Raw genomic sequence first — 15,884 nt, 5'->3', positions numbered from 1 at the left:
AATCTCCACCTTCAACGCCTGAGAGCCGCTGATAACCCACACAATAAAGTAATGGATTGACTCATCGTCTCCAGGACTGATTTATACTGTGTTATCCTTCCTCTTTCCATTCCTCGATATATTTGCTTACTTGCATATAGATTGGTACTATATAAACAATATATAACCATCATCCCTACGGTAAAACACCTAATAGCTATCGCACACACACACACACACACACAGAGAGAGAGAGAGAGAGAGAGAATGACCATCAAAATCCGCCTTGCCACAGAAGACGACATCCCCCAAGTCCACGCCATCTACAGCCACTACGTACGAGAAACGGTCTTGACCTTTATGCAAAACCCGCCACCGTTGGCAGCGATGGTGGCCAAGTTCAGGGGAAACACCACCGTCCGCGGTCTCCCGTTCCTCGTCGCCGTCGAGGACGAGACCGGTACAGATGTCGTTCTCGGATATGCCTATCTCTCGCCCTTTCGAGGGACGATGATATCGTACGGCCCGACGGTCGAGCTGTCGCTCTTCTTGCATCCTGCTCACAGATCCCGTGGTCTGGGAACCCGGCTGTTGACGACGTTGCTCTCGATGCTGGGGCCTTATCCTAATACTACTACCGCTGCTGATAATAATGAGGATAGAGCTGTCCTGGCAGAATCATCCAGCGACGGCGTTAAACATCGGGCGTCGGAGCATACGGGGTATCCGGACTCCGAGGTCGTGGCGTCTGTGCCCGTTCGAAATGTCATCGCGTGCATGGCGTTGGATACAGAAGAGGGCAAAGACGGAGGTGAAGGTTTGCGGCGGTGGTACGAGAAAAGGGGGTTTGTCGAGAGGGGGAGATTGAAAGGGGTGGGTTTTAAGAAAGGGAGATGGTAATACACCAGTCCAGATCATAAATGCCTCGATTGAATGCTATCTGGCTAGAATCATGAATGACTAACATGACGATTGCAAATACAGGATTGATACCGTCTACCTTCAATATACTGTTCCTGAGAAGTGAAAGCTCGACATCTTGACATATACGAAATTGGGAGTTGACAACATGAGATAATGAGCAATAAATTAGTAATATTATTATTAGCATGGCTCTTTCCTATGACTTAGTATGGCAAATACTATCAGCAAGGGCATTCTGCAAACCTCGTAAATCCGCAACCGTGTCAGTGTCTAGCGTCGACATCATTCATGTCTCGCTTAGAAGAGCTTGTTGTTGAAGGCCAATCTCGCATCATTGAACGACGTTCTAAACCACTCATCCGTCCTGGCAAGGGTCGAATTGATCCAGCCCCGTGCCTTGTCGCCGATCAGCTCCCACACGTCCTTCCTGTCGGCGGCTTCCTTCTCCAGGAATGCGAGCACCAACGCCGTTGCAATGATCGCCGTGGAGTCGCGGTTGTAGAATGGGTTGATCGGTTGTGTGACTCCATTTCTCTTCGCAGCGACATCAAAGGCTTCCTTCACCTCCTTCACGACGACGCCAGGGTTCAAGTCAAGAGTATGAAGGAGATCCTGATTCCACTCCCAGAATCCCTCAAACGTCTGCAGTGCGATAACGGCGTGGAGCTTAGTTGCTTTGAGATCCACATCTGTGTCGGAAACTTCCATGAGGTCATCTTCGGAACTTTCCTCTTGTCTTGTGAAACTGGCTCTCATACGTGTTCCACCTCGTGCCTCACCCGCTGGTCTGGAGCCAACGCGGTAAGCCGGTAGTACATACGGAGCTGGTGAAGTATGGGAAGTAGACCTGGCCGACATTTGCCTCAGCTGGACCCTCTGCGGTGCGCCAAAGAGAGCACGTGCAGATCGAACAAGACCAGATCCACCGAATAGAGAGGAACGAGGGCCAGACGACAAAGCAAATTCCACGTCATGACCGGCTGGACTTTTCTCCGTTATCGTTCCTTGACGGATGACATTCCCTTCGTTGTCTTTCTCCACAGCGACGAATGAAGTCCACTCCCCTGCAACCTGGAATCTGATTCCCGGTCGCGCTCCTTCGCGAGCAACAATATCCTCCCATTTACTGTCGTACACGTCCTTGACGAGGCGACCGTCATCGACTTTAGCTGTCGATATCCACCCGCGGCGTTCTTCCAACTCCACCAGTGCCCTCCTAGCGGCAAGTTGGTGGATGGTTTCTCCATTGCCAACGTCTTGAATCGGGATTCTCAGCTGCAGTGGCCCATGCTTTGAAGTAGCGCGGACCGCCAGCGTCTGAGGAAGCCTTTCGTGGGCTTCGGGTGAAAAGAGAATGTACACGGTGGACCGGAAGAGGGAATAGAATGACGGGACCTTGGTCGGTACCTGAAGCAGTTTTGGGGGCTTGATCGGGGGCAGATTCTTGAAACGGTCACCTGCAGCAGGACGGGCAGCTGTCGTCTCGAGTTCTGGTTCCTTGTAGGCACTGTCGAAAAGAGATATCGGCTGCTTTTCCTTCTCCTCTGGTTTCTCTTCGACAGTCTCTTTCGCGCGGAATGGTAATTCAACCGAGGGGATTGCGTTTGCTTGTTCGATGATCTCAAAGTCATCCTGCTCCTCCTGGCCGTACTCAACCTCGATCGTGTAGTCGTTGATATGGGGTGTGAGAGCGCCTTTGAGCATGCGGACGACCTTCTTGTCCAGCTCCTCATCTGGAGAACGGACTGGGCAAACCCATTTCCGGCCCTGGCAATACCCTCGATGAGCGCATGCGACGCTCCGTGGCCAATTCCAAGACTGAAAAATCTGATGGGGTTCTCGGACGCAGCTCGTTCGATGAAAGAAAACAGCTTCTTCTGCCCCCAAATCTCGCCATCGGTGAGCAGGAGGACGTCCAACTCCATGTCCTTCAAGCGATTGGCGACAGTTGCTTCGACAGGTTGATACATCTCCGTACCACCCATGTTAGCACCGATCGTCTCCACGTGGCGAAGAGCCTCCTCGAGGCTGGAGGCATTGTAGCTCTTGCTGCGCTGCCATAGGAAAGAGTAGTGACTACCGAACGAGCAGATGTTGAACATAACTCCAACCGGCAGGGACTTCAAGAAGACCCTGAGAGCAGATTTCAACGTTTCGATTTTATCTCCCATGCTGCCACTCCTGTCGATGATAAACACGATCTCTGGCGTGTTATTCGGCAGGGTGAATTTGGGCACCAGGGATGCCATCAGCGCTCTTTGATTCGGTAGCGTGGAATGGGTCTCAAGGAAGGCCACCGGCGTGTCCTGTCCTTCCGCATTGACGAGCATGACGAAATCTTGCTCCAGCAGGACATGATCTCGGGCAGGGATGGATGCTGTCGCTGACGCAAGATGGGGCTCGAAGGAACCCTCCGGCATCGTAGACGTGCGACCAAGCGACATCTGATATGGATGACTGGGAGACTGGAGGCCGCGGATGACGGCACCCTTTTCGACCGAGACATCAAGAGTGATCTTAATGCCTCCTTTCTCAGGGCGCGGCGCCCATATGTTTGACCAGAAGCTGCTGTCTCTCTGAGTCCCGTAACGAGGGGCAACGACGGTTGGAAGGACATATCGCACGCCATTCGTTTGCGCATCTTGTTTGAGCTCTCCGATGTAGACGATTTCCACGGTCACCGTGCCATTCGCCGGGATGTTGCCTAGTTTCGTGCGAAAGACATCTGAAGCGTCGACAGATTGTTTCAGGAGGCCTGCTCCTTGTCCCAGACGGACGGCTTCGTCGAAATCAGCTTTGGCTTGCTCTTTCTCCTTGACCACTCCGTCAAGGATTCGATCGCCAATGTGGCAACGGAAGCCCACGACGCTGACCCCATCGTACATGGGGAATGTGTAAGACACTTCTTTGATGTCTGATCGGGAGGGGCTGACAAAGGTCTGCGTGAGCTTCGTCCTGGACGTAGAGGACAAGATGGTGGCATGGACATCGAGGCCAACCTGGGGGAGGTATTGCTGGTAGCCGTAGGTCCCGTGGCTGTATGAGCATCCGCAGAGCGGAAGGGGTCATGTATGAGGACATGATATCGATTTTGATATGTCGTCAGATGACTGATAAGTTCAATGTATGGTTCTATCCAAATGATCAATTAATCTTGGAGAAGGAATAAGGTAGATGGACATTGTAGCTGGCTTTATAGATACAACGATGATTAGGCATCCGTGTAGGAGTCATGTCGTCCGGAGGATGTTGTTGGACGTGCTTGCTATTGGCAGGAATGGCAGGAACCTCCCAGGGATCTTCCCAGGCAAACAGTTTTCTTTTTTGCAGTGAGTCAAAGTACACCATGATGAAGACTGAGCAGCAGGCGAAGAATAAGAAAGGCAAACAAAAGGCCAGTCCGGCCAGTTTATTTATCGCCAATGACGGATATTAAGCTCTGTGTCCGTGGAATTTCCAAGATAGGAAGGACGATGAATCATCTGTTGACTGTTTCTGTGACTGTTTCTAGGGCCGCACCCAAAAAAGGTTAGCGCAATCGGAGCATAGAAACACTCTGAGTGTTGCCTGAAATAACATGGCTGCCTAAGGAGCAAATACTGGCTTTATTCTACCATCCAGGCAGAAGCTTTTGCAGATAGCATATGTTTGTGGAATCGCTATCCAGCGCAGAAGTTCAGCTATTTAATTCTAAGATAACATAGAGATAATAGATAGCAAATACCATACTACTAGATGCTAATATAGAGCCTCGATCTACTGCTAGATTATATAAAGATTTATGTCTCTAGTCTCTTCTAAGTATTACTGTAGCTGTCTATTAGTTAATCCTAATGAATATTAAGAGATATGTCTTCTTACTTAATCTATAAAAAGATAATTATGACCGGAATGATCACTGTTCTACGTGGACGTTTCTTACAGTAAACCACACCACACCTCTTTCTATTTAGGTTGATATTCAATCCTCTGATCCAAACAGCAAGACCAGAGGACAAGGAATAGTAAGTCACCTGTATCACTGCTCTATAGAACATGCAGTAATGTAGTTACTCTACTGTGCTCTGCACGCATATACTCCATGAGAAAAAAAATTCAGCAGGTAGCTGACCACCCAACTACTTAATCACTTAGTCAACGGTTAGCCTCTGTAGTAGGTAGGTAGTTAGTAGGTGCATCAAGATTTGTCATCATCGTAGTCCAGTCCAATCAGTTGGTCCGTGGCTGGGGGTCGATCGATCCATAATCGTACCTACTCTTCGATAGGCGCGTAAGTTAAGTACGCACGTAATTTTGAAATACCGAAACACATACGAAGTACGGATTACTCCGTGCGGCGTAAATGGTATGTACATTGTTTCCGAGAGGTCCTTTTTTTATTCTTATCTCCCCATTGATCGCGATTCGCGATCGTGTGTTCGCTGGCTTGGTTCGGTCGATCTCGATCGTCGATCAGTTAGTTCCCTCGGCCCAGACCGGTGGAACTGGAACAACAATCGAAGAATTCCAAATTCCAGGAAGTGGGGATCCAGCTGACCTATCCAGGTTCGGTAGGGACCTACGTCACCTAGGTACCTAGGTACCTAGGTGTGTCCACTACGAGGTTCTCTACCCCATACAAACTTTAGGTAGGTCTCAGATTCTGGAAGAATTATTGGAATTTGAATGGAAGTAAATAATCGTAGTAAAGTTGGCTAACTAACTTCACCAGCCACCTGGTTCCATAGTTCCACGGTTCCACCGGAAGTCCATCCCGTGCATGCTGTTCCCAAAAATCGATCGATAACCATAATCCATCCAATGCGATCTGGAATGGCGTAACTCCGTAGATCGTCTTTTTGAGTTCGATTGTTCGAGAAGAAAAAAAAAAGTGGGGACTACCTATTGGAATCCCAAACTTTGATGACGGTGATAACGAAAGTTAACCGGAATGAATAATTACGGAGTATACTATAGTTAAAACTAATAGGCATTATTTAATTGGCCAACTTATCTAATGGCCAACTCCTATCTGATTGAGGTAAGTAGTGGCGACTCGCGAGTTGCAACCAAATGGATATCAAGTCTGCGAAGTAAAGTGAAGCGGTGAGGATAAGTCTATACTTTTACTAGCATTCGCGAAACTGTACTTACTACCCTAGGGCTCGTTGGGAAGAACTACTAATAGTACTACTAGGAGGTAGTTAGTACGATTGTCCCTACCACAGTACCTACTACCACGATTGATTCAATCAATCAATCAAATCGGGGCTTTCTTACTCCCGCCCCGGTCAGAATATCGATCCTGATCTGTTGGGATTGGGATGGAGGAATTCTAACCTCTAGGTACTTCTTAGCGCTAGATGCCACTACTTCCCACCTACCTAGGTAAGGTACATTACATACCTATTACCTAGGCGGGCAACGCAAAAACACTGCAGGTGATGACAAATTCTTTTCCGTTGAGAAGAACGCTCTAGAAGAAGCACTCCATACGTACGGAGTTAGGTGCTGGCACTGCGTGATTCCACCATAGCTTAGTACTAGATCCATCTTCTATCAATCTACGAGTATGATGTCCCGAGGTTGTCTTTGGCCATCTACCTAGGTGGATAGATAGTTTAGCTACCTAACTCTGTTATCTCCCCAGGTACCTAGACACGCGCCCATCCAGTCGGGACGGTCTAGATCTAGTCTGGCTATCGAGTACGGAGTATGGACAGTCCCATCCATTTTTTTTTCTGGGTCCTGTCCTGCTCCTTCGCCTTTAACTACCTAATTAGACAGTAGATTTAGTAGATACACCTTACGGAGTACTTACCCCGTACACCGCACCAGATCCTTCGTCTAGGAATATAGATTTCGATATCCGATCTGCGGTGGAACTTGAAGGAAGGGCGATCTCGGGGTCGACTTTGAGGTCGATCCTTTACCTAGATAGCTACATAGCTAGGTACGGAGTAACTTGCTTACTGTGGGATCTAGCAGTACGGAGTACTCCGTACAGGGCAGCTGAGGAAGCTGTTTGGAATCTTCCTTTCCTTTCCTTTCTTCCTAAGAATTGAGATTGAACAGTAACTCGTGAAATATATCATCGATCGGGAAGCTGAAGTGCCGACAAATCGTGTCGAGGCAAATCTGTAGAAGGTATCATCCTATGATATCATCGTCGTAACAGCGTTGACTACGGTACTCCATCCAGGACATTCGAATACCTTCATCTAGCCATCTTCTAGAGTGTTTGTTTGTTTTGGTCCGCAGAACCAGCATTATCAAGCCTTTACCAGATCTTTCCTCGAGATGTCCCCCATGACCCGCGTGGCTTTGATTGACCGGGAGGTAGTAGTACTACTACTAGTATGGAGTACTAGGTACTGCTCATTACTAGTTACCGAGTTCAGCAATTGCTAACAACTACCTAGGTAACTATAATCTAACCCCTGATCCATGATTCATGGAATGGAAGTAAGACAGAACTTCTCGTGCAAGTAAACTCAGGACCGCGCTGTTATTAAGGTTCGATGATATCACGTTCTCGGTACGTACCAGAAAATAATCGAATAGGCATTATTCTTAACCTCACCTACCTAGGTACTACTCCGTACTCCGTATGGATGGATGGACGGATAGATCCCTTCAAACTTTCCTGTTCGGGATTTGAAATCTGGATCTGGATCGGGGAAGATCTCCCTCCGTCCCCAACCATGGCCACGGTCCTGGGACGACCCCTGACTCTGAGCCAAGGGAGTCGATCATGAGCCAGTTCCAAAGATCAGCACAAGGATTAGCACAAAGAGACCAACAGTCCCTTGAGGTCAAGGTGGTCAGGAGAGCCAAAAGTTGGATAAAAACGGAGTACCGTCCCTACTACTGTACCGTTCCTTGCCACTGCAGGTACGGAGTAGGTACCTGGGTAGACTGTTTCCTACAGTACTCTTGAATCGTCCCGGTGTTGGCGTGTTGCAGGGAAGACACACTCCACCTGGAACATTCATTGCATACCTCACTTGCAATAGTCCATACAACCCAGTGCTGTAGTCAGCTGACTACTGTCAGCTGACAGTCTCGATTCAGCCGCATCAGGAAGATTCCATGCAGATGAGGGTAATTAGTGATTGGTTAGACAGCTACATAGAGTACCTTACATAAAGTATGGAGAACGGAGTTTGTATGTACAGTACATAAGCGACATTATCAGTGTCGAGTAAACAGGACATAAAAAGCTAATGGTGAAACTGGTACGGAGTACAGAGTAGAGAACAAGCAACTCTAGTTGAAATGGACTTCCTCCTCCACCCTCTTTTTCTGTGATCGGTCTAATAATAATAGCAGATCAATAGATCAACAACGTGACCACTGACTGAAAATCATGTGATTATCCCTCGGATTAGACCCACCCACCAGTTGACTTGTTATTAACTCCCCGGGGAAGGGAAAGGAAAGGATGTGCTGTGCTCATTGCTCATGATCCTGCAGGACCCCTGCCTTGATTTGGCGAGGAAACAAAAAAAAAACATAATTGCTCATTGACAGACATAAATAGTGAGAAAGTTCAATCAGTCAGGAGGATTACTCAGTCTAGGTACAGTACCTATGTATGTACTCATACATGGAGTAAAAACGGCTCCCCTAACCCATCCATGAGTCCACGTCATACTGAATCGGGGGTTTGGTGGATATGATATGATATCCTTGCGGTCGAGATCTCGTCTTGTCCTGTCCGTGGTTCGATGGAGTACGGAGTACATACGGTGTCAGGATGAAATTTCCGCTGGTGCCCGCAGGATTCAGTCTTACCGCCAATATCCGCCAGGACGGAGTACTACTAAATGCAAACTTCGAAAATTACTTCAAAGTTCAGAAACATCATGAGTCAGCCACAAAAAAATCCCTGAACTTTGAATCCTGGCAATGGAATGGGAATTCATGCTGATCCTGCCTCTTGAATCACGCCACCTCCAGCTCCGCAGGGTGCTGCGTGCACAGAGACGCTAGGGCTTATTAATGATTACCCTTTACTTGATTTAGCAAGTGGGGAGGCCTGCGCCTCTCGACAAGCTTCCCTGTCGGGAATTAGACTTTGGGCCGGCGCGGTCCCCTTTCTTTCTGCAGCTGCAGCCGTTTCAAATCAGAGATCATGCAAGAGATCGAAGATCGAGGACGAATACAGTACAGTACACAATACGAAAAATACCCGACCGCATGACTTACGTAATCAAGCTTCCATTTTCAACTTGGAACGATTCACGCGAGACTTCGTGCCCAGAATGATCACAATAATGGGGATTTCATGGCCACTATTCAGTAGCAATTTGTGATCATTATGATGCTCCAAGAAAACATCCCGGCTAAAGTCAATCCCGTTCGGTCTGAACTCTGAAGCGATGATCGTCTTCAAGGGGAGCCTAGATGCCTCAGGTCGGGTGATTGTATCCTGGGCCTGCCTATGGCGGCAAGGACTGGCAGGGGGTTTTCTCCAACCGGTATGGCTCGTATCGGCGTATCCTCGTCCGAAATGTGGCCGCTCACCGAAGCGACGAATGCCTACGTGTCTGTCAGCGACCCAATCCATCTCAATGCGAACACCACTGGCGAGTTAAATCGTGTGCGAATGAAAAAAAAAAATAGAGCAGGATGAATGACAAAAACTCGAAAGCCAAACAGGATACAAATGCCAAGGGGGCCAGATCAGAGCAGCCAGATCCAGGCTAGCTAGCTAATCAGATGATCAACCACGCATGCCGGGTCTACTCCGTAAGATGGCAGGATGATTAGTGGCAGATTAACTGGAAGTCATGTTGAAATTAGAGTTTCGGCGGACTCACCGCATACAAACTTTGGACCACCTCCATGTCGACCTGTGGAGCACAAAGTTTATACGAAATCCTGGCGAGTCAGAACAGGTAAAGGAAAAATCATCCGATCTTCAGTTGTCGATCTGTGGGAACAACCCGAGAATTCTTTCCGTTGGGAGAATGGGTGCAGAAATCGCAACGGGAAATGCATGAGAGCGAGGCAAGCATTTCCGATATCATTTGACAACATCATCACATCGGGACAAATGTCTCATTCGGAGATCTGTCGTCGATATCGCAACAGGGAGGATAGACAAAGGAACACCTTTTCCAAAGAGGGCTTCTGTATTGATGTTTTTGGCTTTCCTAGAGATATTCACATATACATACAAGGATATGGATAACTATTAAAAAGAAAAATGTAATATGCACCTCCTTTCCCAAGCAGCAGAGAGCGAAGAAGCTACATTGCATGCAAATTGGGTCAGGACGGTAACATCAATCAGATCTCCGTTTTCCGTGGTCAAGTTCTTCCCCATCTTTCTGAGGCAGGCTGAGTTCGTTGAAACAAGATTTCGTCCACGTATAAAAAAAAGGGACACCGAAAGAAGAATGAAGGACGGGTCACATTCACAGATAAGAATTTGATTAGGTATACTATGAAAGGGGTATAACGGTAGCAATGAGAAAGACACAGGCAGGTGGTAGTCGATATCAGATAGGAGGGATCTTTATCAGAAGGACCAGGCATCTTGCAGACAAATGAGGTTGGCAGACACTCATATGTAGATGGAATAGTGCACGAGAGTTCGACGTCAAAAGATCGAGACACTGGAGTGAACACGTCAACCGTACAGAATCAGGGGAATCTAATCGGATCACACATCTCTCACAACACAGGCGCACAAGAATTTTCGCTGCTCGGCAACAACCAGAACCAAGATCAGACAAGAAATCCGACAAACGGCGCCACATATACGGCGCCACATATAAAACCGGAAATATCACACTGTCCCACTGCAATCCCGAGAAAGGCAAATTGCTCAAAATAAAAAAAAAAAAGTATGTATAAAGATGAAAGACAATGTCGAGATCTCCTCTCGAGAAGTCAAAACATTAGGGGATGAAAAAAAAAGGGCTTACGATCGATGTTGCAAGACCCGCAGAAAACGCCGACCAAGAAAACAAATCTCTAATACCAGACCCTCTCTTCCAACGCCAGGAAAAAAAATTAGGCTAGTAGAAACGGCTATCGGTGCGCCGGGGATGTGGAGTCAAGGTTGCTCTTCGGCTTGAGGTTGGAACCCAAAGCCGAGGCTTTGTTAGCTCCCAGTTTTCGTGTCAACTTAGCATAATGCAAACCACATGCGTTGCAAAGCGTTCGAGCACCGTCTGGACCGCGACGCCACTCAGGAGTCTCGGCTCGGTTGCAACTGTGACAACGGCCAGGAGGAGCAGCTTTCTAGAGCAGAAGTCAGGACCGGTTTGTTGAATGGAAAGCAATTGTCCGGAAAGAACTTACGCCTCGTCTCTTCTTCGCATCCGCACCGGCAAATCCACCGCCTCCTTTGAAGTCATCCTGGTACCCTGCAACGTGTTCCTCATCATAGGCATTTTGCCGTTGGGCCCGTTGTTCCGCCAAAGCATGCTCTTGGTTCAGCACGGCAGCACGGATCCGAAGCAGCGCTTCGTGATTACGTTGTTGAAGCTGAAGTAAATCATCCACTTCATGTATGGACGGCAGGGACCCCAGGATCGGACCAGAACGCTGCGTCTGGTGCGCCCTAGCCGCGTAGTGTCGGGAAAAGTCAAGTGTCCTCGTGGTGATATCGATAATCTTTTCTCTGCGATCAGCAAATGCTACCTAGAGTATAGTCCAAATCAACTTATGAAGTGCCTTCAGGTCCATACCTCATTGAGAGACGTTTCCACGTCGTAGCCGTCCAGCTGCCGTTTCACCGAGTCGCTGTGGGGCTGTGTGGTCGCAATTCCCGGGCGACTAACGAGTCCCCTCTGGGGATCATCCACGCGTGGCGCGTCTGTCGTGCCAGGTTTCCAGGGTCCTCCGACATAGGCTCGAGAATCGTAAGATGTCGATTGGCCGTTGGGAGGCTGCGATTGGTAAGAAAATTGCTGAGGATAAGGGGGATAGCCATTCGGAGACGGCATCGTGCTCGCCGACGCCGGCGCGCTGTAATCGTAGCCGGCCGAAGTCTGCGAGTTGGAAAGGGAGGTCGCCGCGGTGTTGGAACTCTGCGTCGGCGACTTCCCCGAGCTTAATGACGGAAGTGACTGCTTTCTCGAGTCCTGGGTGGTGACGGAGGCCAAACTCGACCGCGACGCTTCTGCCTGCAGCTGTCCCGGTTGGCCCGGCTGGGAATGGTATTGCGGTTCCCGCAAGAACGGCGCGGATGTGGAGGGGTTGGAGAAAGGATTTGGCGGCCCCGTAGGGCCTTCCGTGGGACGAGGAATGAGGTTGGAAGACAAAGGAGGCGGAGGTGCATGGTGTGGTGGTTGAGATGGGGGCCCCGAAGACGGAGGGCCAGGATACGGCAAGGGATTATCGCTTCCAAGAGCTTCATGTATTGAAGGTAGGGACTGTCTTGGTGGCTGAGGCTGAGGCTGAGGTTGCGATTGCTCCTTCTCGTTTTCCATTGTCCTGCGGGGAGCTGGAGGAGAGATATGTCCCGACAGTGGAGGCACTGTAGTGGCAGTGGTGGCTGGGTATGAATAGGGAGGCGGCGGACCTGGATACATCGTTGTAGGGCTCACCATAGGAGCTGCGCTTACGCCGACGCTCGTCGCCATGGTGGGATACTTTGGGGGATATCCAGATCCGTCTTTCAACTCAAGGAAGCCTATGGATGGTAGATGGTCCCTGGAGACCAGTCAGCACACATTTCAACTGGACCCTTGCGCAGAAGTGTGCACTCGACGGATGAGACGAGAATTCTGTCGCAGCTGGGTGAAATACGAACCTGGGCCTATTCCCGGCTTCCAATGTCCCCATCCCGCCAGTCGCTCCAAAGATAAAACAGGAACGCCTCCCCGGAGCTCATTCACTGGCCGTCACTTTCACGGTGCACCTCCTCTCTGCTCCCTACCCTTGGACCACAACGAACACTTTCGGTACTTGGGATGCTTTCCGTACACCAAACTCGACAAGTCTCTCCCTTCCTTTTCCTTCTACCCTGACCGTTCTGACGAGCAGGCGACCAGGGAAGAACAATCGTCGGCGTGGAGGAGTGCGTTGTTGCCCGAGACTAAGCGATCACACCGACGCGAAGAGACGGCACCAACGGTTTTGCAAAACGATCCGAAATCAATTAGAAATCGACGGCCGTATTAGTATTATTATTATTATAGGGGGAGATCTGATCCACCCTCGTAGGCTAAAGAGAAAGAGGACGTGGGAATGAGCCCGAGTCGTGTTAAATCGCCTGCAAGATAGAGGGAGCGATGGCGCTCAGACAGGTCGGTTGATGGCCGGTCTTCGCAGAAGATTGACGACGAGACGAAGACGGGGAAGGGCCGCGCGGCAAACAGATCAGATCCGATCAGATCGGGACGGGCCTTCCTGCAGATGACTGAACACCTGCCAAGGGACTTGCGGCGTTGGGATGATCTTGCGTGCTGCCAGATCGATGCCTGTCGGGCTCCGACGTGGTGACGGCGGGTGGGCGGAGGGGTTGAGCGGGATGACCAATGCAAGGGATGAAATCGTGTGTCGCGTGGGATACGAGCGGCCTTCTTTGATATCTTTTTTTCACCCTTTAGCAAGAGGACATGGGAGGTGGGGGAGGGATAAAATGAAAGTAAAAAAAAAATGGTAGGGTCGAAAGGACAGGAGGACGACCCCGGTGTGGAATGTGAGGACGTGAGGAGGGAGATATGAGGGAACTTGAGAAATAGAAGGAGAGATGGAACGGGAAGAGGAATGGAAAGAGATGGATGCCAGCAGCAAGAGCCACAGGACACGCGGAGATCGTAGTCAAATCAAGTATTTGGCGTCTAAGTGGGCACGCTCGGGGAGACGAGAGAGTTTTCTGGAGATGGTTTACGCCTCTGGGAGCCAGCACGGTTTCCTTCCCGTCCTTGCCAGCAGGAGGACTTCGACTTGGGAATGAGGATCACGATGTGCCGCTGGCCATGGCGAGTGAAAATTTACCGCGAATTACAAGACCTTACGGGGGGCGCGAACCTGCGGATCTTCGACAAAATGTGGAGTGGAGTGGGTTGGATCATTTGGCGATGTGCGGGTATCTGGGTGGAGCTGGCGATGGAGCCCGACCAGGGGGGAGCGCTGGAAGGGCCCGCGATGCTGGCTCAGAGCCAGGAGGGAGGTATTCGGAGGGGGAACTTGGGAAAGATGGGCGCTGACCTGTCTCTGTTCGGTGCTGTTCTGTTCTGTTCAGTTCACGGCTGGTGCTGCTCATAGCCTCCTAGCTTCAGATGCGCAGGCTCAATACCGTGGTTGTCGATGCATAGACCATCAGATCCAGCCCAAAAGAATAGTTAGCATCGCAGTCGGTCGGTTAGCAAGGCCACTGGCAACTCCCGGCAGCCGTACGGCAGGAAGGGCAACAAAAAAAAGAACACAGAGGAAAGATGCAAGGCTCCACCCTGGCGCGGACGGCGTGGCAGGCTACCTAGGTAGTTGGTCAATGGCGGGAGAGTGGAACGGATCAGACATGGAGATCCATCGATCGTGCACTACGCAGATTCGGGCAAAGACCCGTTCCCAACGTGCAAGCGAGGGCAGCAGGTTAGTTAAGGGGTGCGGCCCGCGACACCGGGTTGCTGAGCTCAGGCCGGGTCACTGGCCCATGGTAATGGACTCCTGGCAGTAGCCACCGCCGTATTTCAGTACAGTAGCTGGTAACCCGTAACTTACAGATCACCTGGCGTGCCGAATCGCTCCTTCCTCTGCGGGAACTGGCCAATCATGCGCTCAGCAACCAGCCGCAGAGCCAATAATATGAATGGCCGTGCCACTCAGGCTCGGACAATTAATACCGCCACCGTCGTTCCCGTAATACGGCTGCTGGCCCCGTCGCGCCTGCCGGGCCATGGGATCAGATGACGCGCTGGAAAAACAAAAAAGAGAAAGAGCGGCAGATCCATCCCTCCACGCAGTCGCAAGGTGGCTTCGTGGCAGCGAGGTCTGACGTCGCGAGGGCTTCAGCTTCATGCAGCTAAAGAGGAAGCATCGACAGGGGTGGGTCGCGGTGCGCTGGCGACGAGTCGATGAGACAATGACAGATAGCCCGATGAGACGAAAGCTTGGATGCTTCCAATTCCTGATCCCAGGCTAGTCCAGCCACTGGGCGGGCTACTGGACCACTGACTGGGCCGGGGAGGAAGGCCGCTGAAAAATAGGTTGGAGCGCGATCCCAGGCTAGCGCATGGCTGCAGGCCAGTGAGATCTGTCCGGACGGAGACAGCGAATAGGCAATCGATGAGATCGGAGATCCAAACGTTGCTGGGATCGGTGCTCTCTGATGGACGCAACGGCCATGGCGGCCCACGCACTAGCGAGCTGGAGGAGGCTGGCCAGTGGAGGATGAAGCCGCTGCCTGGGGCAAGCAGGCACGTAGGGGCGAATCTCGGTCGGCCCTGCACGCTGCACCCTGCAATGCACGCTGCTGCAGATGCGATTGCCATTCCTGAATCCTCGCTGGCCACCCACGATGACTCGCCCAGGAAACACTCATACGGCTCGTGGGCGTGCAAGAGTCAGCCGCCGACGAGATGAGATGGACGGGGGCTCCGATCTGGCAATTGATCCGGGTGGAGAATCGAGATCGCACACGTCCTACTCCGACCCAGTCGTTCAACAATGCTGCCCTTGCCCTCGACGTAGCATCCATGGCTCTCGCGATCGGGGAGAACAGGCAGATCTGTGGCTGTTGCTAGCCAGCGGAGAACCTGGGGCAGCACGCTCCATACGGAGGACTGCAGTGCACTTCTGCCTACGGAGGTACCTACGGTAGTTCTCGAGGGGACGATGCAGGATCCCCAGATAGACATCATCGCACGTCGCCCACGAGATCAAGCGTTCCTGCGATGGTCCACCTTGGTTCCATGGTTTTATCCGACCGAATTAACTTCGAACAAGGTGGAAAAACACCATGGAAACCCGCTCGATGTAATCTCCATTGCCGCGTGTGGCAGTTTATTTTTCTGTAACAAGCACCCCACCCCCCC

The 15,884-nt window shown here is 50.7% G+C and overlaps 5 protein-coding genes across 5 annotated transcripts; 2 read left to right on the top strand and 3 right to left on the bottom strand.

Annotated features, from left to right (window-relative positions):
- Positions 1-246: 246 nt before the first annotated feature.
- VTN77DRAFT_8700 (uncharacterized protein) lies at positions 247-879 on the top strand (the record flags this gene model as incomplete). Its single annotated transcript, XM_069425227.1, has 1 exon — positions 247-879. One exon carries the CDS (start codon positions 247-249, stop codon positions 877-879), a length of 633 nt encoding a protein of 210 aa, XP_069274369.1.
- Positions 880-1,200: 321 nt separating this feature from the next.
- On the bottom strand, positions 1,201-1,761 carry VTN77DRAFT_8699 (uncharacterized protein; the record flags this gene model as incomplete). The annotated part of the gene is made up of 1 exon (XM_069425224.1): positions 1,201-1,761. One exon carries the CDS (start codon positions 1,759-1,761, stop codon positions 1,201-1,203), a length of 561 nt encoding a protein of 186 aa, XP_069274368.1.
- A 413-nt stretch (positions 1,762-2,174) lies between these two features.
- VTN77DRAFT_8698 (uncharacterized protein) lies at positions 2,175-3,788 on the bottom strand (the record flags this gene model as incomplete). Its single annotated transcript, XM_069425223.1, has 1 exon — positions 2,175-3,788. One exon carries the CDS (start codon positions 3,786-3,788, stop codon positions 2,175-2,177), a length of 1,614 nt encoding a protein of 537 aa, XP_069274367.1.
- A 7,138-nt stretch (positions 3,789-10,926) lies between these two features.
- VTN77DRAFT_8697 (uncharacterized protein) lies at positions 10,927-12,687 on the bottom strand (the record flags this gene model as incomplete). The annotated part of the gene is made up of 4 exons (XM_069425222.1): positions 10,927-11,139; positions 11,200-11,514; positions 11,589-12,555; positions 12,656-12,687. 4 exons carry the CDS (start codon positions 12,685-12,687, stop codon positions 10,927-10,929), a joined length of 1,527 nt encoding a protein of 508 aa, XP_069274366.1.
- Positions 12,688-13,812: 1,125 nt separating this feature from the next.
- VTN77DRAFT_8696 (uncharacterized protein) lies at positions 13,813-15,432 on the top strand (the record flags this gene model as incomplete). Its single annotated transcript, XM_069425221.1, has 2 exons — positions 13,813-14,020; positions 15,122-15,432. The coding sequence occupies 2 exons, from the start codon at positions 13,813-13,815 to the stop codon at positions 15,430-15,432; spliced, it is 519 nt and encodes a 172-aa protein (XP_069274365.1).
- Between the last annotated feature and the right edge of the window lie 452 nt (positions 15,433-15,884).

The sequence above is a fragment of the Rasamsonia byssochlamydoides genome, assembly GCF_041956645.1.
Source record: "Rasamsonia byssochlamydoides strain NRRL 3658 unplaced genomic scaffold VTN77scaffold_77, whole genome shotgun sequence".
Taxonomy (NCBI): Eukaryota; Fungi; Ascomycota; class Eurotiomycetes; order Eurotiales; family Trichocomaceae; genus Rasamsonia; species Rasamsonia byssochlamydoides.
This window is presented reverse-complemented; position numbering and strand designations above follow the sequence as displayed.